We start from the raw sequence: 24,149 nt of genomic DNA, 5'->3' as shown, positions 1-24,149 counted from the left end.
AATTCAAATCGGCAAGGACCTGGCAAAACAGTTTTCGGACGTAACCGAAATTACAAAGGTTAGACCGAACAAACTGCGAGTTGTTATGAGTAGCTTGAAGCAAGCAAACGCAATTGCTAGCTACGAGCTCTTCACGAGAGAGTACCGCGTGTACATCCCTGCCAAGGACGTGGAGATCGACGGTGTGATTACCGAAGGAAGCCTCACGGTCGATGACATTTTGCGTCACGGGGTTGGCTGCTTCAAGAACCCCCTGATTCAAGATGTAAAGATACTGGATGTCAAGCAATTGCATTCAGTATCCATCGAAGAAGGGAAGAAGAAATTCTTCCCTTCGGATTCCTTCCGTGTAACATTAGCCGGATCCGCACTGCCGAACTACATCTCTTTGGACAGGGTTCGTCTGCCTGTACGCCTGTTCGTACCGCGGGTCATGCATTGCCAAAACTGCAAGCAGTTAGGTCATACAGCCACCTACTGCTGCAACAAGGCACGCTGTAGCAAGTGCGGAGGCAACCATGCTGAGACCGCTTGCAGTGAGGATACTGAAAAGTGTCTTTACTGCGAGGGAACTCGGCATGACCTTTCGGCGTGTCCCACGTACAAACAGCGCGAGGAAAAAATAAAGCGTTCCCTCAAGGAACGATCAAAGCGCTCTTTCGCAGAAATGCTGAAGAGTGCTGAGCCACCCTCGACAGGAAACATCTTTTCCTTTTTGCCAACCGATGAGGGTACATCTGACGATCCCGTCGAAGGGTGTTCTTATGCCATGCCAGAAGGATCTAGGAAGAGGAGAATGATCAACTCTCCTAATCTTTCTCGCAAAGGTCGCAAGATAACCCTAGCGGAATGACCAATAAGCCAACACAAAAAGGAAGCGGTGAAGAAAAACCGAAGCAAGTACCTCCCGGTTTTAATTTTAAATCAAACCAGGAGTACCCACCGCTTCCTGGGGCACCAAAAACCCCTCGTGCACCCATTTCTCGATCAGAAGATAAAATAGAAACAGGGTTCATAAAATTTTCTGATATTGTGGACTGGATATTTAAAACATTCAACATACCAGATCCCCTACAAAATATTCTTCTTGCCCTTCTTCCTACAGTGAAAACCTTTTTGATGTAACTAGCAGCAACTTGGCCCCTCATTTCAGCTATCATATCTTTCGATGACTAATACGGCGAAAGAGGTTAGGAATTTTATCACTCTATTACAATGGAATTGCAGAAGTATCATCCCCAAATTCGATCTATTTTCTCATTTATTAAATACATACAATTGTGACGCATTTGCGCTCTGTGAAACCTTTCTCAATTCAAACGATCAACTCAATTTCCACGATTTTAACATTATTCGTCGAGATCGAGACTCACACGGTGGAGGGGTACTTTTAGGGATTAAAAAGTGCTATTCCTTCTTCCGAATCGACCTCCCCTCGATCTCGAATATTGAAGTCGTTGCCATTCAAACGAATATGAATGGAAAAGACCTATGCCTTGTTTCGTTATATATGCCAACTTCCATCCGCGCGGATTGAACAGAAGCATCTCACTGATATAGCAGAGTTGCTTCCCGCGCCTTTTTTGATATTGGGAGATTTTAATTCTCACTGTTCGCTATGGGGGTCGCTGTACGACGACAACCGATCTTTTTTAATCTGTAACTTGATCGACGACTTCAATATGACAGTTTTGAATACTGGGGAAACGACACGTGTACCTAATCCTCCAGCACGTGAAAGCGTGCTTGACCTATCCCTTTGCTCGACATCACTAGCGTTAGATTCCCGGTGGAAAGTAATCAACGATCCCCACGGTAGTGATCATCTTCCAATCGTTATATCAATTGCTAATGGTTCAACTCCACCGAACCCAATCAATATTTCCTACGACCTTACACGTAATATTGATTGGAAGTGTTATGAGTCTATTATAGCGCAATCTATCGAGACTCACGAGGAACTTCCTCCGGAGGAAGAATACGCGTTCTTAGCTGGCTTGATAATCGACGCCGCGACTCAAGCTCAGACGAAACCGATACCCGGGGTAACGATTAGACAGCGCCCTCCCAACAAATGGTGGGACAAAGAGTGCTCTGAGCTGTACGCGCGAAGGTCCGCGGCGTATAAGGACTACCGGGAGTACGGCACTGTCAACCTGCTTCGAAAGTACGAGGCACTGGGCAGGCAGATGAAGAGCTTAGTAAAGGCGAAAAAACGCGGGTACTGGCGGCGGTTCGTAAACGCGTTGTCCAGGGAAACAGCGATGAGCACTCTTTGGGACACGGCCAGACGCATGCGGAATTGTAACGTTTCTAATGAAAGCGAGGAGTATTCAGATCGCTGGATACTCGATTTTGCCAAAAAGGTCTGCCCGGACTCTGTACCGGAACAGAAAACCTTTCGCGACGCGTTTTTAGTAGCTACGGAAGAGCCTCCATTTTCGATGTTGGAGTTTTCTATGGCTCTCCTCTCGTGCAACAATAAAGCTCCAGGGTTGGATAGAATCAAATTCAACTTGTTGAAGAATCTACCCGACTCTGCAAAAAGACGCTTGTTGGACTTGTTCAACAAGTTTCTTGAGCTAAACATTGTTCCGCACGACTGGAGGGAGGTAAAAGTCATTGTTATTCAAAAACCCGGAAAACCTGCCTCTGACCACAATTCTTATAGGCCGATTGCTATGCTCTCTTGCCTCCGGAAATTAATGGAGAAAATGATCCTCTTACGGTTAGACAAATGGGTCGAAACAAACGGGTTACTTTCAGATACTCAATTTGGCTTTCGCCGGGGCAAAGGGACGAACGATTGCCTAGCGTTGCTTTCTACTGAAATTCAACTAGCATTTACTCGAAAAGAGCAAATGGCTTCTGCGTTCATGGATATTAAGGGGGCTTTTGACTCTGTCTCTGTAGAAGTTTTAAGCGCGAAACTTCATTCGCAGGGACTTTCACCAAATTTGAATAACTTTTTGCTCAATTTGTTGTCAGAAAAGCATATGTATTTTTCACATGGCGATTCGACAACTTCCCGAATTAGTTACATGGGCCTCCCCCAGGGCTCATGTTTAAGTCCTCTCTTATATAATTTTTACGTCAATGACATCGATGAATGTCTTGCAAATTCATGCACGCTAAGGCAACTTGCAGACGATAGCGTTGTATCCATTACTGGTGGCAAGGCTAGCGATCTGCAAGGACCATTGCAAGATACCTTAGACAATTTGTCTGAATGGGCTCTTAAGCTGGGTATCGAATTCTCTCCGGAGAAAACTGAGCTGGTCGTTTTTTCTAGGAAGCATAACCCAGCTCAGCTGCAGCTCCTACTAACGGGTAAAACGATCTCTCAGGTTTTAGTCGCTAAATACCTCGGGGTCTGGTTCGACTCCAAATGCACCTGGGCTTGTCATATTAGGTATCTGACACAAAAATGCCAACAGAGGATTAATTTTCTTCGTACGATTACCGGAACTTGGTGGGGTGCTCACCCAGGAGACCTTCTAAGGTTATACCAAACAACGATATTGTCAGTTCTTGAGTACGGCTGTTTCTGCTTTCGCTCCGCCGCGAACACGCACATTATAAAATTAGAGAGAATACAATGTCGTTGTTTGCGTATTGCCTTAGGTTGCATGCAGTCGACCCATACGATGAGTCTTGAAGTGTTAGCGGGTATTCTTCCGTTGAAACATCGTTTTTGAAATCTCTCTTACCGGTTGCTATTTCGATGCACAGTTATGAACCCATTAGTAATTGAAAATTTCGAGAGGTTGGTCGACCTTCAATCTCAATCCAGATTTATGACTTTATATTTTGACTATATGGCTCAAGATATTAATCCTTCTTCATACGATTCCTCCAATGTCGCACTTTTAGCTACTTCTAATAATGCTATATTCTTCGACACCACCATGAAACAAGACATTTCTGGTATCCCGGATCAATTGCGACCCCAAGAGATCCCTAAGATTTTTTCCAATAAGTTTAAACATGTTAGTTATGATAAAAGGTTTTTCACTGACGGATCTAATCTAGATGAGTCCACTGGCTTCGGTGTTTTCCACGAAAATTTTACCGCCTCCTACAAACTCGATGCTCCTGCTTCCGTTTACGTCGCAGAACTTGCTGCTATTCAGTACTCTCTTGGAATCATCGAAACCCTACCCATAGACCACTACTTCATCTTCACAGATAGTCTCAGTGCCATTGAGGCTCTGCGATCAATGAAGACTGTGAAGCACACCCCGTATTTCCTGGGGAAAATACGGCGGTTTTTAAGTGCTTTAACAGATAAAAATTACCGGGTTACCTTAGCGTGGGTCCCTTCTCATTGCTCGATTCCGGGTAACGAAAAGGCTGACTCTTTAGCTAAGGTGGGTGCTATTGACGGCGATATTTATGAAAGACCAATTGCTTATGATGAATTTTATAGCATTTTGCGTCAGAGAACACTCAACAGTTGGCAATCATCATGGAACTCAGATGAACTGGGACGGTGGCTACATTCCATTTTTCCTAAGGTATCGACGAAAGTATGGTTCAAGGGGTTGGATGTAGGTCGGGACTTCATTCGCGTGATGTCCAGACTTATGTCCAATCACTATACGTTAAACACGCATCTCTTTCGTATAGGGCTTGTAGACAGTAATCACTGCGTTTGTGGCGATGGCTACCATGACATCGAGCATGTTGTTTGGTCGTGTACCGAATACTGTGGTGTTAGGTCTGAGCTTATAGATTCCCTTCGGGCCCGAGGAAAACAACCGAACGTACCCGTTAGAGACATTCTGGGAAGCGGTGATCTCCAGTACATGACACAGCTATACGTGTTCATAAAACACGCTGGTATTAAAATATGAAACTCTTCTATCTATTTGTTAGATTACCATTCCTGCTACACGCTGAAAGAAGATGATACACTAAGCTGGAGACACTCAAACGAAGACTCGGCATCTTTATGTTCACGCAGACACCTCAGTCCAAACTGCTCAAATAGAACATCACTGCTTAGCCATGTACAAATAAATAAATCGTATAACTCAATATAGTTAAAATCAAAATTGTAACTCCCCTCCTCTCACCTTAAATCCCCACTAGCTCGTAGTCGGCCGCGAGAATAAAGAAAAGGCCTCCCTCTTTTCCCTGCTATTTTAGAATTTAAAAAAATGTACTTGGCTCAGTTAAACATAAATTGTATCGTGCCGTGTCAAATAAACTGTTTAAAAAAAAACTACTACATATCGATATTTCCGTGATCGAATTTATATTTATATATAATTCATTTATAACGTAAATAAACAGATATATATATATATATATATATATATATATATATATATATATATATATATATATATATATATATATATATATATATATATATATATATATATATATATATATATATATATATATATATATATATATATATATATATATATATATATATATATATATATATAAGTAATGCTCGAATGGTTACGAGTATTATAAAAAAAATATTTATTCACGTTTAAGACCGATTACAATAGAACGCACGCTTAAGACTAACTCGATATTCCTATCGCTAAACCTTTTATTAACTAAATCTACCTAGTCAGCACAACCAATATCGTTCGATGGGTCCTCCACGTTGGTACTCGTTGGTCGTGTCTACGTTGCCTTCCTGGGTTGTTGCTACGCTGAATTCTTCCTGGCTCATCATTTCTACGGTGCATCGATCGTTGCGTCCGATCGATGGGGCAAGTTGGCGTTGGTCGTCTCGATGTAGTTACCCTGGCTGTTGCTACGCTGGTTTCTCCTGGCTCATCAATTCCCTGGCGCATCGGTTGCTGTGGTCGATCGATGCGGCGTGTTGGCATGGTCGGCTGGGCTCGTCTTTTCATAACGTCTCCCCCCATAAGTATCAAGCGTCCTCGTTTGATGTTTAAGGACCTCGGATAATGGCGTCATGGTGTGGACTCCATTGCTTCCGTGCTTAGCCGTATCTTCATTTGTCTTAGCCGTCCCGTCTATTTCTCCTATATGTTTGGGGGTAAGAAGTTCTGGTAGCTTGGTGTGATTTTCCTTGCTCACCCTCGCATGTATTTTTCTGTAGAAAAATGCAGTGAAGAAACAAAAAAAGGTTAGTGCGAGGAGGATGACACCTCCATATGTTACCCGTTTTGTGTATGGTTTAGAGATATTTGAATCTCGCTGAGTTTTTCTAGGTTCAGGATCCGAAGCATAAAGTTTTCTTCGTCATCTTTTGAGTAAGATGTGTTTTGTAGAGGTTTGCTGTAGATTGGAACCAGATACTCGTCTTGTTGAACTACGTCAAGCCTTCCAGAGAATGTAAGGTTGCGAATTCTAATGGTACAGTTTTCGGTTTCTACAATGGTGGCATCCCGTACCATCTTCGAGTTTCCACAAGAGTCTCTTACTTCAGTGTTTTCGGAGGTATCGATCAGGATAACGCCTTTTACAATTTCATTGACTTGGAATGCTTGTTTCGTCTTTACAAGCGGGCATGTTGGTGTTTGATGGGTTAAAATTTTGTAGATACATTCGTCTTCCACCAAGTTGTTACCCTCGCATATGTCGCATTTTGATGTTTGGGAGTAAATTAGATCGCCATGCTTAGTAACCAGGTTGATATGAGTGTCGATTCGTGTTTCGTTGATTTTCAAGGTATGAAAAGGTCGTACGTCTTCTCGTCTAGAATTGGTGTCTTGATGAGTATAACTGCTTGTCCTTTGCTGATGCCGATACTAGCTGTGCTGTACTGAAAAATTTCGTCTAAATAATTCAATTTAAGGTTTTGGTTTACAAGTTTATCGAAAATGTACATTTTCTCTTCTACTGAAAGAATATTTTTGTTTAACAAGCCTATTCTAGAAAATTCTATCTGTTCCTCGATGTTCTCTAAAATATGAATAATTTTATCTGTATTCCAAATAAGGTTAATGAATTCTAAATCTGATCTCAAGCCTTGTACTGAATTATATTCTTTTGATATTTTGGAGCTGATTTTTCCAAGTGCATCTGTAATGTTGTTGATTTTGTCTTTAAAAAGTTCATTGATTTGAATTTGTCGGACTTGGTTGCGGACTAATTTGTTTTCTTGTGTTTGCAATTCTCCTAAGCTTTTATGTATGATTTCGAGATCATCATTATCTGGGTTTCCTGCAATGATTTTAATAGCCGTTTTTAGTGCATTTATTAGTGCTCTTTTTGTTCTGTGTGTATTTAAACTCCTAAGTTTTCCGTTGGCTACTTTAATTTTTTCTACAAGAGTTTGTTCTAAGTGTTCAATTGTTTTGAATGACTGGGTAATTTTTTCTATATATTTTACGTTGTCTTCTAGCGACCTAAGATTGATTTTGTGTAATGTCCTGTCATATCCAGTTTTGATCCTTGCTGTTTTGATTTTGAATGCAACCAGTCCATTGCTGTTGGGAATTTCTTTGTATGTGGTAGCATTAATTGTGTGGATGAAAATTATTCTGAAAGGAAAAAGGGATGGTTTAAATGTTTAGTTTTTAATTCGGTTTTTATGGATTTTAATATCGTTTGCATCAGTAAAAGTGAATTCATCATTGGATTTAACAGTTGCAATTTTATAAAGGTTTTGATCTTTGGTTTGTCTTTGACCAATTTTTATGTATTTTTTATCATTTATATTTAAAGTTTTTGGTGTTTCATTTTTATCAAATTTATTCTCGTGTGCTTCCTTTCGCTTATTGAGTTCAACTTTTATCGCGGATTGAATTTTATCAAAATTTCTTGCGATTTCCTCGCTATTTGTAATATTTGTTTTGTTAAAGACTACATCGCGTGGTTTTTGATTAATTGCCGAATGAAAAGTATTGTTGTAAATGTCGGTTAAAATATTCATTATTTCGTTTAATGCCAAATCTTTGTACTTCGCGTGTAAAGTTCTGTACAGCTCAATCAATGTTGAGTGAAACCTTTCAACAATGCCATTCGATTCGGAGGAACTAGCGTGATGAACGACTATTCCTAAATCGTTTAGGAATCCGATAAAATCAATGGATTTAAAGGAAGGTTCTTGATCGCGCACAATCGTTACAGGTCTTCCAAACTGTCTAATGTGATCCGTTATTGCTTTTTTCATGTCAATAATGGTTCTTGTTTCGAGTGCAATTATATTCGCGAATTTGGAAAATGAATCAACGATTGTGAGCCATTTATGACCTTTCATGAAAAAGACGTCGATATGGATTCTGTCAAAAACAGTTTCACCAAAGGTACTTCTTTGTATCAGTTTTGGAGGTTTTCTGTCATATTTGCTACGTTTGCAAATATCACAGGATGTGATAAAAATTTTCAGCTTCCTTTCAAGCTCGGGAAAGAAGTATTTTTGGAGAATTTGTTTCTTATTTTCCTTTATCCCCCTGTGACTAAATTCGTGGACTTGTTCGATAAGTTCATCTTGCTCGGTATCTAGACGGATATTTTCTAGCAGCTACTCTGAAATAAATACTTTGAAAATTTTATTAGTGGAAAAATGTGTTTTATAGGTTTCTTGAATTAATTGTAGCAGTGAAACTGAAGCTTTTATGCAGTTAACTCCTTTGGGGTTCAGATAGTTTTTGAAGATGTTCACAATATCAACCTCTCTATATTGAGGTCTAGCAATTGTATATCTGTGATATTTTGTGAAAACCTCTTCATGAAGATCGGTATCTATATTGCCAATTTTAAAGATCAATTGCGTTTTGAACAGATTAATTGGTCTTTCCGTGCAACTTATAAAGTAGTCATCGCTAGTGTCCGCTGAGTGGACCGTTTCTAAGTCGTCGCTTGAGGTATTAACGTTGACTTCTTCGTTTGTTTCGGTTCTAATTCTTGATAGTGCGTCTGCAATGACGTTCTGTTTGCCCGGTTTATATTCGATTTCATAATCGAATTCTCCTAGGTTTAACTTCCATCTCACTATCTTGTCATTTGTGTTCGTAAGGGAATAGATTAATGGTTTGTGATCTGTCACCAACTTGAATTTTCGTCCGTATAGGTACGGTTTAAAATGCTTTACCGCCCATACAATGGCTAATAGTTCTTTTTCTGTTGTGCTATATCTCTCTTCAGTTTTAGCTTGAAGTTGGTTTATGTTGATTTCTATTGGGGACTTGGTATGATTTTGCACTGCTATGAAGGCTAAATTATTCTCACTCTTATAGAGGCCTGGTAATATGGTGAAGTTTTCGTGGTGCTTTTCTTCTTTAATGAGAAAATCTCCGTCTTTTTTTTTTTTTAATCTTTACAAATTGGAATTCCTGTTCTGTTATATTTATTCTGTGATTATCTGGGAATCTCTTTTTCATCTGAATGGTCTTTCTCCCGATTTTTAATGTGTTTTTGCGAATGTCAATTTGAGCGTTCAAGTCTCTTAACGACTCATAACCAATCAATCCATCAAAGAAGTTGTGAAATTTAAAGATGAAAAACTTCAATTTCTTGTTGATTTGAAACGGGTCGAAAGAGGCCGATCTGTTTATTGAGTGGGTTCCTTTTATGTTCGTCACCTTAATTCCCGTTTCGGTTTTGCAGTTTTCTATATTGACGTGGTCTGGTGAAAGATAGTTTTTGTTCGCACCTGTATCGACCAAAAATTTCATTTCACCTTTCGACGTTGGAATTGTAATATAGGGTATGAAGTTGTTGTTATTTGCTTTTAGTGCTTCGCTCACCTGAAAATTTAGCTCGTCGTCGACGAAGTAGTCATCGTCATCAGACTCTAGAACGGATTCCTCCAGCTGATTTGAGGTGTCAGGTTTTTCCTCAAGTTTGCTTTCGCGTTCTGTTTTATTGTCGTGGTTATTCACCTCGACACGAGATTTCGCCGTCCTCATGGAGACGTCATCGTCCGATGGTGAGCTTCTCGTTTTAAATTTTCCCGACCCATATGTTTTTGAATGGTTTGGGTTGTTGGAATTGGAGTTGGCAGGTTTCGCATTAAGCGAGTTGCCGTTGGTGTTGTAATTGTTTTGTTTCGCCTGTCTATTATGAAAACTTTGTTTGTCCATGTTATCTATTGTCGGCTTCTTATTTAGCGTACGTCTGTATGCTGCATTCGCATACTGCGTAGTGATGGCGTAGGCTTCCTCTAAAGATTCTGGCCTGTAGCTTCTCACGTGCATTGAAAGGTCATCTGTTAAGCCATCAATAAACCTGGTAAGCGTCATAAGACTAACGAGGTTGTTAATTGCTTTTGTTGAATGTCTGTAATCATCCATCGTCGCTGCCGTGGATTTAATGGCAGTGTCGATGGTCTTGATTTTATTGTAGTACTCTGGCAAACTTTTCTTGCCCTGATTTATGTAGAATAGCGACTGGATATGAGACGTGAGATCACGTCTATCTCCAAAAGAATTTAGGATGACATCTTTAATGTCGATCCAATTGTTAGGGTTACCCGCGGCAATCAGGATTTCCTTTGCCTCCCCTATGATTTTGTTCTTAACTGCTCCAACGAGTTGAGAGTATACTGCCTGGCCACGATACCGTTCGAACAAACCGAGTGTGTTCTCAGCGTCTTCGAGCCATGCACTCGTTTCTTTTTTATTACCGTTAAAAGTTGGTAAGTTTTTAATCGGATCGGGTGTCTGAAATTGCAGGAATGGATCATCTGCTTTGGCTTTCATTTGCCTAATGGTTGAAACAAGATCCTGCTGGGTGTTAGTCAGGTTTCTAATATGTTGAAGCAATTGCTCCACTGTTATTTCTTGTTGTTGCACCTGTGGTGGTGCATTTTGATGGTCTCCTAACTCGTCCAGTTCTGGTGCTGGCATGAGGTCTGGGGAGATCATAAGTTCACGCTCCATTTTAAATGAAGTGAGATTTGTTTGTTCACTTGTTATGGGAACTAAACAATATGCGAACCAGTTTTAAGTTAGATATGCGCTCACACTTGCACTAGCTTTACAAATTTATTTTGAGTTTCACACACTTCGTTGTGATATGTGGTATTCAATCGGCAACTAGTCTCGATGAAAAGTGACGATTGAATTATGTTTAGATTTAGTTTAAGAGTGTTTTACTTACAGAAATGCTTTCAGCATCATCTGGAGTCTCAAGTATGGTCCTCTGGTAGGTTGTAGGTAGATGTGTGTGGGTCCTTCCGTCGCTCCGAATCACGCAAACTGAGTGATATGCGCTCACCAGTGGCTTCGCCGATGATCCGGTTATTCTCGATGAATGTTGCTCGGGTTGGGCTTTCGTGAGGTGCTCTGTTTCCAAGCGCTTTTATTTGTTAAAACTGCGCTTATTTTCACTAAGTGCAGCTTCTATTTGCGATATCACTTGATAGTCACTTTTGGTTTGTTTAACTAAGTCCTAATTTTCATTTGGACTTGTATTTTTTCCGGTTCACTTAGCACTGCTTTTTCCGCACTAAGTCTTTTCCTTAATTCGCACTTAGGAAATTTAGCGTTTCACTACTTCCACGCACTTGCCGTCGACTGCGCCAGTAATGCTCGAATGGTTACGAGTATTATAAAAAAAATATTTATTCACGTTTAAGACCGATTACAATATAACGCACGCTTAAGACTAACTCGATATTCCTATCGCTAAACCTTTTATTAACTAAATCTACCTAGTCAGCACAACCAATATCGTTCGATGGGTCCTCCACGTTGGTACTCGTTGGTCGTGTCTACGTTGCCTTCCTGGGTTGTTGCTACGCTGAATTCTTCCTGGCTCATCATTTCTACGGTGCATCGATCGTTGCGTCCGATCGATGGGGCAAGTTGGCGTTGGTCGTCTCGATGTAGTTACCCTGGCTGTTGCTACGCTGGTTTCTCCTGGCTCATCAATTCCCTGGCGCATCGGTTGCTGTGGTCGATCGATGCGGCGTGTTGGCATGGTCGGCTGGGCTCGTCTTTTCATAACGTATATATATATATATATATATATATATATATATATATATATATATATATATATATATATATATATATATATATATATATATATATATATATATATATATATATATATATATATATATATATATATATATATATATATATATATATATATATATATATATATATATATATATATATATATATATATATATATATATATATATATATATATACATATATATATGTTGTGAACGATACCACAGGGCATACAGTTCGCTCTCCGGGATCAGGCAAAACAATCACCAGCACACAGTTGGCTGCCCGGGATCAGGCGAAAAAATCACCAGCGCTGACGTTATCACCAGGGGCGCACCAGCCAGCAGAGCGACCGCGAGAACAATAGAGAAGGTGACGGGGCAAGATCAGAAGTGGTGATTGTAGCGCAGTGATTTGCAGCGAAATTTATACAGGCTAATAAGATAGCACAATTTACATTCATTTTCATTAAATTAAGTAGTTCTAATCTAATAAAACTCGAAATAAGTAAGTCACATGAAAACGGTATTGGGAAAAATTAAATTAAAATAAAAATATAATCTATTAGGCATAAATAGACTAAAAGTAGTCTTGGAAAATCTTTGATAGATTAAATCGGTATTCAACCTATGTGAGTAAAATTAATTGAAATTCATTAAAAACCAAATTTATTGATGCACAAAAACAGTTTAAAATAGGATACAAGTTGCATTGGCGCTACGGATCTGTAACGGCATTATCTATCTGCAGGAGGAAAGGCAAATTTGGGTTTGTACACTATAATTGTAAGCCGAAACATTTATATCTTTAATTATAAGTAACTCAACCTAAATAAATAATTTGTAGCTTTGATCAGCTCCAGAAGAAGTGGCTGATTTCAATAACTTATATTTCTACAACCCGAACAAAATCAAAGAATTATAACCTCAAAGGATGGATTCTGCCGATGAGTCATCATGTATGCTATGCGATGCCCCCAATAGTGCATGTGATATGGTACAGTGTGATTCTTGCCATCAGTGGACGCATTTTTTCTGCGTCGGGGTAACGAAGATCGTGACTGGAACTGTAAAAAATGCACTAAAGAGTTGCTGGTTCCGAAAACGAACAAACAGTCGAAAAGGACTGGAAGCCAGAAATCCAAAAGTGATGGAGGGTCTGAGCACGAATTGAGTACGTCTTTCGCCACTTCATTACGAAAATTGGAAGAAGAGCAACGAATTAAGGAAAAAGAAATGGCAGAGGAAATGATTCTTCAAGAAAGAAGGTTAGAAATGGAGAGAATATTAAAGGAGAAAAAAAGACAGATGGAGACCAAACTTCTCGAAAAGCGATTGTCACAAGAAAGAGAATCGAAAAAGCAGCAATTGGAGGAAGAGCGGCAAATGTTAGAAAGACAGTTGGAAGAAGAAAAAACGTTTTTGGAGGAAAGGAAGAATATGCAGCAGGAATTTCAAGCAGCGAAACAGATGATTGCAGAGAAGTACGTTAGGCAAGGCATTACATTAAATAAAGATAGACATGAAGAAAGGAGTATGTTTTTTGGCGAAAAGATTGATTTTTGGATGCAAAAGCAAGGAGAAAATTCAAGACACGAACCCAAGAAAGGTGTAGAGGAGCAAAACTGTATTGATGAAATTGAGGCAGAAGACAGCGATCAGAATTCTGAGGGAAGTTCTGTGGTGAGTTACCATGATGATGTTCCGGAAAAGTACAGTACAGAGGAAACGCGAAACCGAAATAGAATTCGACAGCCTACGAAATTATCTGCAGAACATATAGCAGCTCGCCAGGCGATCTCGAAGCACTTACCCGTGTTCAAAGGTGAACCGGAGGTGTGGCCAATATTTATCAGTAGTTTCGAATTTACAACAGAAGCCTGTGGTTTTTCAAACTTAGACAACCTAAAACGACTACAAGATAGTCTGCAAGGGAATGCTCTAGAGGCGGTGAGTAGTAGATTGGTACTTCCAAGTTCAGTCCCGGACGTCATAGAAGACCTTCGCCGATTATTTGGGAAACCGGAAAAGCTGCTGAAAACCCTTCTCACAAAAGTACGCAATTCGCCAGCACCTAGAGCCGATCGTCTGGACACATTTATTCAGTTTGGGCTGACAGTAAAACAACTTTGCGACCACTTGGAAGCGGCAAATTTAAAGGAACACCTAAGCAATCCAATGTTAGTTCAAGAGTTGGTGGAAAAACTTCCTCCCAACTATCGGTTAGACTGGGTCCGATTCAAACGAGGGAAAAATGGAACGCCTCTCAGGATGTTTACTGACTTTATGAACGACATCGTATCCGACGTGTCCGAGGTGACAGAGTTTGTTCCTCCTGGTGTATGGGAATCGTCATCGCCGTCGTTCAGTAAAGCGAATACAAAACGGAAGGAGTTTATGCATGTGCATAATGCTGTATCCAGCAGAACCGAAGATCATTCAGACATTAAAGGAGTCAAACCATGTTGGGTCTGCAGAAGAACAGATCATAAACTCAGATTCTGCGACGATTTTAAACGGATGTCCTTGGTTAACAGGTTGAAAGTGGTAGAGAAAAATAAATTGTGTACGCTTTGTCTTAACAATCATGGGAAAAGTACATGCAATTTCAAAATTCGCTGCAATGTTGGTGGCTGCCGAGGCGGTCATCACCCATTGTTACATCGAGTTGAAGCAGCCGTTCAGATTTCAAATGTGAAATGCCACGCTCACGATCGAATAGGTCGATCGGTTATTTTCCGAATAGCACCAATTAGCCTACATGTTGGCGATCGCGTCGCCACCCTTCTGGCATTCTTTGACGAAGGGTCATCTGCTACGCTAATTGAGGAATCGGTGGCAAAGCAGTTGAATATTAAAGGAGTTGCAGAGCCTTTGGTGGTTACGTGGACTGGAAATGTTAGAAAATATGAAAATACATCAGTAAGAGCTAACGTAAAATTGTCTGCACAAGGATCTGACACCATGTTGCCATTGACAAATGTACGCACTGTGAAACAGTTAATGTTGCCTGAGCAAGATCTACAGTCTCAAGAACTAACATATCGATACCCGCATCTTAGCAATATTCCCGTGGCAAATTATGAACGTTCTAGGCCCGGAATAATTATAGGTTTAGATAATTTACACATTTTCGCACCTCTTAACTCGCGCGTCGGTCCAGCAGGAGAGCCAATCGCTGTGTTCACGAAAATAGGCTGGATGATATACGGGCCTGAGCCCCGGAAAACGACTGCAGAAGTAAGCCTGAATTTTCATTCATACGAAGCGATAACGAATGAACGGCTTCACGATCTAATTCGAGAACAATATGTTGTAGAAAACTTAACCACTCCTTTCGAAGGCTTATTGGAATCTTCGGAGAATCAACGAGCACGAGCAATTCTCGAAGCCACTACAATTCGCGTTGATGACCGTTTCGAAACGGGTTTGCTGTGGCGTGCTGATACGCGCCATTTTCCTGACAGTTACCCAATGGCTGTCCGAAGATTGATATCATTGGAGAAAAAGCTGGACAGGGATCCAGAATTGTTTCAGAGCGTACATCAGCAGATTCGAGACTACGTAACAAAAGGTTATGCGCACAAAGCTACTGAGAAGGAACTAGTGGAGTCGCAACCTAACAGTATTTGGTACCTTCCGATGAACGTGGTACGAAACCCACGAAAACCAGGAAAGATTAGATTTGTTTGGGATGCAGCAGCCACCGTAAATGGGATTTCATTAAACAGCGAGCTATTAGCGGGTCCAGATATGCTTCAGTCGCTGCCAGCGGTCATCAACCGTTTCCGAGAGCGACGGATTGCCTTCGGAGGCGATATACAAGAAATGTATCATCAGATACGCATTCGCTCTGACGACAAACAAGCCCAACGTTTTCTGTTTCGCTCCAGTCCGAACGACAAACCGGAAGTTTACGTCATGGACGTCGCAACTTTCGGATCTACCTGTTCTCCCTGCTCAGCCCAATTTATCAAAAATATCAACGCAGCGGAGTTTGCTGAGGAATTTCCGGAGGCAGCTGCAGCAGTAATCAACAATCATTACGTTGATGACTATTACGATAGTGCCGATTCTGTAGATCATGCTTACAAGATCGCAAGGGAGGTTAAATATATACACTCTCGCGGCGGTTTTCATCTAAGGAATTGGGTTTCCAATTCATCGGAATTTCTTGAAGCCATGGGGGAACCAAGCAAAAATTCTGCTGTTCACTTCAATCGAGATAAAAGCACGATGGTCGAACGGGTTTTGGGAATCATATGGGACCCATCAGAGGATGTGTTTCGTTTTTCAACTACAGTTCGGGAGGCATATAAACCAGTGCTTCATGGCATCGAGAGACCAACAAAAAGAATAGTACTTAGCTGCGTGATGTCGATGTTTGACCCTCAAGGTCTTCTTTCCCCTTTCACCGTGTTTGGAAGAATGTTGATTCAGGATCTATGGAGAACCGGTTGCGACTGGGACGATCCAGTTGATGATAGATCCCATGAGAAATGGACACGTTGGACTAAAGTATTGCCGCAAATTGCTGCCATCAAAGTTCCTCGGAGTTATTTCGGTGTATCAAAATTGTCCGAAGTAAAGAAAATTCAACTTCATATTATAACAGATGCAAGTAAAGGAGCGCTAGGGTGTGTTGCATACTTTCGAGCGATTGTGGAAGGAAATGTGCGATGCGTGCTGGTGGCAAGCCGCGTGAAAGTCGCACCATTAAAACCTGTCTCTATCCCTCGTCTAGAGTTGCAAGCAGCAGTCATAGGAGCCCGGCTGGCATCCGCAGTACGAAAAAATCATTTTTTCGATATTGAAACGCAATTCTTCTGGTCGGATTCAACCACTGTTCTCTCGTGGATCAGGTCAGACCATCGTCGTTATAAAGAGTACGTAGGACATCGCGTGGGTGAAATTTTATCCATCAGCCGGCTGCCTGAATGGAAATGGATTCCCACAAAACTGAACGTGGCCGATCAACTGACGAAATCGACTAGGGACCCGGAGATGAACGCTGCTTCCACTTGGTTCAATGGACCAGATTTCATGTACCTTGGAGAAGAAAACTGGCCGAAGCAAAGGGCGGTTCAGGCTGAAACAGAGGAAGAAATAAAGGTGCATCTTATGATTCACGATGTTGAGGTGCCAGCAGCAGTTATAAAAGTCGAGCGTATATCAAAATGGAACATCTTGGTTCGAACGTTAGCAAGCGTCTATCGGTTCCTGTCGAACTGTAAAAGGAAAATAAAACGTTCACCACTAGAAACGTTGAGAGCTTCGCTTAGACAAGCGAATCTTCTAAAATCAATAAAATATCCAGTAGTAATAACCCCCTTAAAACAGCAAGAACTAGGAAAGGCAGAACAGACGCTTTTCAAAATGGCACAAATTGCTGTTTTTGAGCCTGAATTTAAAATTCTCAAAAAGAACGCAGAATTACCGATGGAAAAGTGGTTGAAGCTAGAAAAATCTAGCTTGCTTTATAAACTTACTCCGTTAGTCGACGGCCAAGGAATTATTCGTTCTGAAGGCCGTACTGGTAGGGCCGAGTTTTTGCCATTCGACTTAAGGTTTCCTATCATACTACCAAAGGATCATATCATTACAGCAAAACTCGTCCAGCATTTTCATGAAAAATTTGGACATGGTGGGCGTGAAACGGTTAAAAATGAACTTAGGCAGCGTTTCTTGATACCGAAAGTAGGAGCAGTAATTGCAAAAGTTGCCAAGACGTGCGTTTGGTGTAAGGTAAAGCGAAATCACCCGGCGACTCCTAGAATGGCAGCTCTTCCTGTTCAATGACTTATGCCCTACCTGCGCTGTTTCAGCTACGTGGGTGTGGACTATTTGGGGCCGTTCACGGTGGTTGTGAACAGGCACAGTGAAAAACGATGGATCGTCTTATTCACATGTTTAGTAGTACGAGCAGTTCATCTGGAAGTAGCTCATTCGCTGACTACACAATCCTGTCTCATGGCAATTCGCCGTTTCATCTGCCGACGTGGTCCCCCCTTAGAATTTTTTTCTGATAATGGGACGAACTTGAAGGGTGCGAGCAAAGAGTTAAAGGCGAATATGCAGGCAATTGGAGAAGAGAGTGCCAATGAATTCACTTCAGCTCGTACGAAGTGGACATTTAGCCCCCCAGCTACCCCCCATATGGGTGGGGTGTGGGAAAGACTTGTCCGGTCAGTGAAGGCAGTCTTGTCAGTTCTAGATGATGGACGACGATTAACAGATGAAGTTTTATTAACATCAATAACCGAAGCTGAGGATATAGTGAACTCGCGTCCTCTTGTCTACGCATCACAGGAATCGGAGGAGGCATTGACACCAAATAATTTTCTTCGGGGAGTGTCCCCCAATGAACCACGGCAAGGAACACCCCCCACGTATCCGGCAAAAGCTTTGAGAGATTCATTTCATCGATCACAGCAGTTGACTGAAGAAATGTGGAAAAAATTAATTCGTGAATACGTTCCGTCAATTAGTGGACGGCCAAAATGGTTTGCTGAATCCAAAAATTTGCAAGTAGGCGATCTTGTATACGTCGTAGAAGGTAATAAACGAAAGTGTTGGGTCCGTGGAATCGTCGAAAACCCAATAGTGTCGGGTGACGGGAGAGTTCGGCAAGCGTGGATTTGAACCAATAGCGGTCTCTGCAAGCGAGCAGCGACGAACCTGGCTGTCTTAGAGATAACTGATAGTGACACTGAACCGGAAGTGGCCTCCGGTACAGGATCACGGGCCGGGGCATGTTGTGAACGATACCACAGGGCATACAGTTCGCTCTCCGGGATCAGGCAAAACAATCACCAGCACACAGTTGGCTGCCCGGGATCAGGCGAAAAAATCACCAGCGCTGACGTTATCACCAGGGGCGCACCAGCCAGCAGAGCGACCGCGAGAACAATAGAGAAGGTGACGGGGCAAGATCAGAAGTGGTGATTGTAGCGCAGTGATTTGCAGCGAAATTTATACAGGCTAATAAGATAGCACAATTTACATTCATTTTCATTAAATTAAGTAGTTCTAATCTAATAAAACTCGAAATAAGTAAGTCACATGAAAACGGTATTGGGAAAAATTAAATTAAAATAAAAATATAATCTATTAGGCATAAATAGACTAAAAGTAGTCTTGGAAAATCTTTGATAGATTAAATCGGTATTCAACCTATGTGAGTAAAATTAATTGAAATTCATTAAAACCCAAATTTATTGATGCACAAAAACAGTTTAAAATAGGATACAAGTTGCATTGGCGCTACGGATCTGTAACGGCATTATCTATCTGCAGGAGGAAAGGCAAATTTGGGTTTGTACACTATAATTGTAAGCCGAAACATTTATATCTTTAATTATAAGTAACTCAACCTAAATAAATAATTTGTAGCTTTGATCAGCTCCAGAAGAAGTGGCTGATTTCAATAACTTATATTTCTACAACCCGAACAATATATATATATATATATATATATATATATATATATATATATATATATATATATATATATATATATATATATATATATATATATATATATATATATATATATATATATATATATATATATATATATATATATATATATATATATATATATATATATATATATATATATATATATATATATATATATATATATATATATATATATATATATATATATATATATATATATATATATATATATATATATTTATATATATATATATATATATATATATATATATATATATATATATATATATATATATATATATATTGTTCGGGTTGTAGAAATATAAGTTATTGAAATCAGCCACTTCTTCTGGAGCTGATCAAAGCTACAAATTATTTATTTAGGTTGAGTTACTTATAATTAAAGATATAAATGTTTCGGCTTACAATTATAGTGTACAAACCCAAATTTGCCTTTCCTCCTGCAGATAGATAATGCCGTTACAGATCCGTAGCGCCAATGCAACTTGTATCCTATTTTAAACTGTTTTTGTGCATCAATAAATTTGGGTTTTAATGAATTTCAATTAATTTTACTCACATAGGTTGAATACCGATTTAATCTATCAAAGATTTTCCAAGACTACTTTTAGTCTATTTATGCCTAATAGATTATATTTTTATTTTAATTTAATTTTTCCCAATACCGTTTTCATGTGACTTACTTATTTCGAGTTTTATTAGATTAGAACTACTTAATTTAATGAAAATGAATGTAAATTGTGCTATCTTATTAGCCTGTATAAATTTCGCTGCAAATCACTGCGCTACAATCACCACTTCTGATCTTGCCCCGTCACCTTCTCTATTGTTCTCGCGGTCGCTCTGCTGGCTGGTGCGCCCCTGGTGATAACGTCAGCGCTGGTGATTTTTTCGCCTGATCCCGGGCAGCCAACTGTGTGCTGGTGATTGTTTTGCCTGATCCCGGAGAGCGAACTGTATGCCCTGTGGTATCGTTCACAACATGCCCCGGCCCGTGATCCTGTACCGGAGGCCACTTCCGGTTCAGTGTCACTATCAGTTATCTCTAAGACAGCCAGGTTCGTCGCTGCTCGCTTGCAGAGACCGCTATTGGTTCGAATCCACGCTTGCCGAACTCTCCCGTCACCCGACACTATTGGGTTTTCGACGATTCCACGGACCCAACACTTTCGTTTGTTACCTTCTACGACGTATACAAGATCGCCTACTTGCAAATTTTTGGATTCAGCAAACCATTTTGGCCGTCCACTAATTGACGGAACGTATTCACGAATCAATTTTTTCCACATTTCTTCAGTCAACTGCTGTGATCGATGAAATGAATCTCTCAAAGCTTTTGCCGGATACGTGGGGGGTGTTCCTTGCCGTGGCTCATTGGGGGACACTCCCCGAAGAAAATTATTTGGTGTCAATGCCTCCTCCGATTCCTGTGATGCGTAGACAAGAGGACGCGAGTTCACTATATCCTCAGCTTCGGTTATTGATGTTAATAAAACTTCATCTGTTAATCGTCGTCCATCATCTAGAACTGACAAGACTGCCTTTACTGACCGGACAAGTCTTTCCCACACCCCACCCATATGGGGGGTAGCTGGGGGCTAAATGTCCACTTCGTAGCTGAAACAGCGCAGGTAGGGCATAAGTCTTTGAACAGGAAGAGCTGCCATTCTAGGAGTCGCCGGGTGATTTCGCTTTACCTTACACCAAACGCACGTCTTGGCAACTTTTGCAATTACTGCTCCTACTTTCGGTATCAAGAAACGCTGCCTAAGTTCATTTTTAACCGTTTCACGCCCACCATGTCCAAATTTTTCATGAAAATGCTGGACGAGTTTTGCTGTAATGATATGATCCTTTGGTAGTATGATAGGAAACCTTAAGTCGAATGGCAAAAACTCGGCCCTACCAGTACGGCCTTCAGAACGAATAATTCCTTGGCCGTCGACTAACGGAGTAAGTTTATAAAGCAAGCTAGATTTTTCTAGCTTCAACCACTTTTCCATCGGTAATTCTGCGTTCTTTTTGAGAATTTTAAATTCAGGCTCAAAAACAGCAATTTGTGCCATTTTGAAAAGCGTCTGTTCTGCCTTTCCTAGTTCTTGCTGTTTTAAGGGGGTTATTACTACTGGATATTTTATTGATTTTAGAAGATTCGCTTGTCTAAGCGAAGCTCTCAACGTTTCTAGTGGTGAACGATTTATTTTCCTTTTACAGTTCGACAGGAACCGATAGACGCTTGCTAACGTTCGAACCAAGATGTTCCATTTTGATATACGCTCGACTTTTATAACTGCTGCTGGCACCTCAACATCGTGAATCATAAGATGCACCTTTATTTCTTCCTCTGTTTCAGCCTGAACCGCCCTTTGCTTCGGCCAGTTTTCTTCTCCAAGGTACATGAAATCTGGTCCATTGAACCAAGTGGAAGCAGCGTTCATCTCCGGGTCCCTAGTCCATTTCGTCAGTTGATCGGCCACGTTCAGTTTTGTGGGAATCCATTTCCATTCAGGCAGCCGGCTGATGGATAAAATTTCACCCACGCGATGTCCTACGTACTCTTTATAACGACGATGGTCTGACCTGATCCACGAGAGAACAGTGGTTGAATCCGACCAGAAGAATTGCGTTTCAATATCGAAAAAATGATTTTTTCGTACTGCGGATGCCAGCCGGGCTCCTATGACTGCTGCTTGCAACTCTAGACGAGGGATAGAGACAGGTTTTAATGGTGCGACTTTCACGCGGCTTGCCACCAGCACGCATCGCACATTTCCTTCCACAATCGCTCGAAAGTATGCAACACACCCTAGCGCTCCTTTACTTGCATCTGTTATAATATGAAGTTGAATTTTCTTTACTTCGGACAATTTTGATACACCGAAATAACTCCGAGGAACTTTGATGGCAGCAATTTGCGGCAATACTTTAGTCCAACGTGTCCATTTCTCATGGGATCTATCATCAACTGGATCGTCCCAGTCGCAACCGGTTCTCCATAGATCCTGAATCAACATTCTTCCAAACACGGTGAAAGGGGAAAGAAGACCTTGAGGGTCAAACATCGACATCACGCAGCTAAGTACTATTCTTTTTGTTGGTCTCTCGATGCCATGAAGTACTGGTTTATATGCCTCCCGAACTGTAGTTGAAAAACGAAACACATCCTCTGATGGGTCCCATATGATTCCCAAAACCCGTTCGACCATCGTGCTTTTATCTCGATTGAAGTGAACAGCAGAATTTTTGCTTGGTTCCCCCATGGCTTCAAGAAATTCCGATGAATTGGAAACCCAATTCCTTAGATGAAAACCGCCGCGAGAGTGTATATATTTAACCTCCCTTGCGATCTTGTAAGCATGATCTACAGAATCGGCACTATCGTAATAGTCATCAACGTAATGATTGTTGATTACTGCTGCAGCTGCCTCCGGAAATTCCTCAGCAAACTCCGCTGCGTTGATATTTTTGATAAATTGGGCTGAGCAGGGAGAACAGGTAGATCCGAAAGTTGCGACGTCCATGACGTAAACTTCCGGTTTGTCGTTCGGACTGGAGCGAAACAGAAAACGTTGGGCTTGTTTGTCGTCAGAGCGAATGCGTATCTGATGATACATTTCTTGTATATCGCCTCCGAAGGCAATCCGTCGCTCTCGGAAACGATTGATGACCGCTGGCAGCGACTGAAGCATATCTGGACCCGCTAATAGCTCGCTGTTTAATGAAATCCCATTTACGGTGGCTGCTGCATCCCAAACAAATCTAATCTTTCCTGGTTTTCGTGGGTTTCGTACCACGTTCAGCGGAAGGTACCAAATACTGTTAGGTTGCGACTCCACTAGTTCCTTCTCAGTAGCTTTGTGCGCATAACCTTTTGTTACGTAGTCTCGAATCTGCTGATGTACGCTCTGAAACAATTCTGGATCCCTGTCCAGCTTTTTCTCCAATGATATCAATCTTCGGACAGCCATTGGGTAACTGTCAGGAAAATGGCGCGTATCAGCACGCCACAGCAAACCCGTTTCGAAACGGTCATCAACGCGAATTGTAGTGGCTTCGAGAATTGCTCGTGCTCGTTGATTCTCCGAAGATTCCAATAAGCCTTCGAAAGGAGTGGTTAAGTTTTCTACAACATATTGTTCTCGAATTAGATCGTGAAGCCGTTCATTCGTTATCGCTTCGTATGAATGAAAATTCAGGCTTACTTCTGCAGTCGTTTTCCGGGGCTCAGGCCCGTATATCATCCAGCCTATTTTCGTGAACACAGCGATTGGCTCTCCTGCTGGACCGACGCGCGAGTTAAGAGGTGCGAAAATGTGTAAATTATCTAAACCTATAATTATTCCGGGCCTAGAACGTTCATAATTTGCCACGGGAATATTGCTAAGATGCGGGTATCGATTTGTTAGTTTTTGAGACTGTTGATCTTGCTCAGGCAACATTAACTGTTTCACAGTGCGTACATTTGTCAATGGCAACATGGTGTCAGATCCTTGTGCAGACAATTTTACGTTAGCTCTTACTGATGTATTTTCATATTTTTTAACATTTCCAGTCCACGTAACCACCAAAGGCTCTGCAACTCCTTTAATATTCAACTGCTTTGCCACCGATTCCTCAATTAGCGTAGCAGATGACCCTTCGCCAAAGAATGCCAGAAGGGTGGCTGGCGACGCGATCGCCAACATGTAGGCTAATTGGTGCTATTCGGAAAATAACCGATCGACCTATTCGATCGTGAGCGTGGCATTTCACATTTGAAATC

General features: G+C 41.0%; 1 protein-coding gene across 1 annotated transcript; it reads left to right on the top strand.

The window, feature by feature from the left end:
- The first annotated feature begins 13,180 nt into the window (after positions 1–13,180).
- On the top strand, positions 13,181–18,818 carry LOC129728792 (uncharacterized). The gene is made up of 3 exons (XM_055687248.1): positions 13,181–17,397; positions 17,731–18,461; positions 18,706–18,818. The coding sequence occupies exons 1-3, from the start codon at positions 13,181–13,183 to the stop codon at positions 18,816–18,818; spliced, it is 5,061 nt and encodes a 1,686-aa protein (XP_055543223.1).
- Positions 18,819–24,149: the final 5,331 nt, after the last annotated feature.

Source organism: Wyeomyia smithii, chromosome 3 (assembly GCF_029784165.1).
Source record: "Wyeomyia smithii strain HCP4-BCI-WySm-NY-G18 chromosome 3, ASM2978416v1, whole genome shotgun sequence".
NCBI lineage: Eukaryota > Metazoa > Arthropoda > Insecta > Diptera > Culicidae > Wyeomyia > Wyeomyia smithii.
The sequence above is the reverse complement of the archived record's forward strand: the minus strand, read 5'-3'. Positions and strand labels throughout refer to the sequence as shown.

Bases quoted from the DNA above. Each gene is read 5' to 3' on its own strand.
- LOC129728792 (XM_055687248.1), top strand. From the start codon at position 13,181: ATGGAGAGAATATTAAAGGAGAAAAAAAGACAGATGGAGACCAAACTT. The intron at 17,398-17,730 runs GTTAGTCGACGG...GCGCTGTTTCAG, and splicing joins TTGCTTTATAAACTTACTCC to CTACGTGGGTGTGGACTATT. The intron at 18,462-18,705 runs GTAATAAACGAA...CTCCGGGATCAG, and splicing joins TCTTGTATACGTCGTAGAAG to GCAAAACAATCACCAGCACA.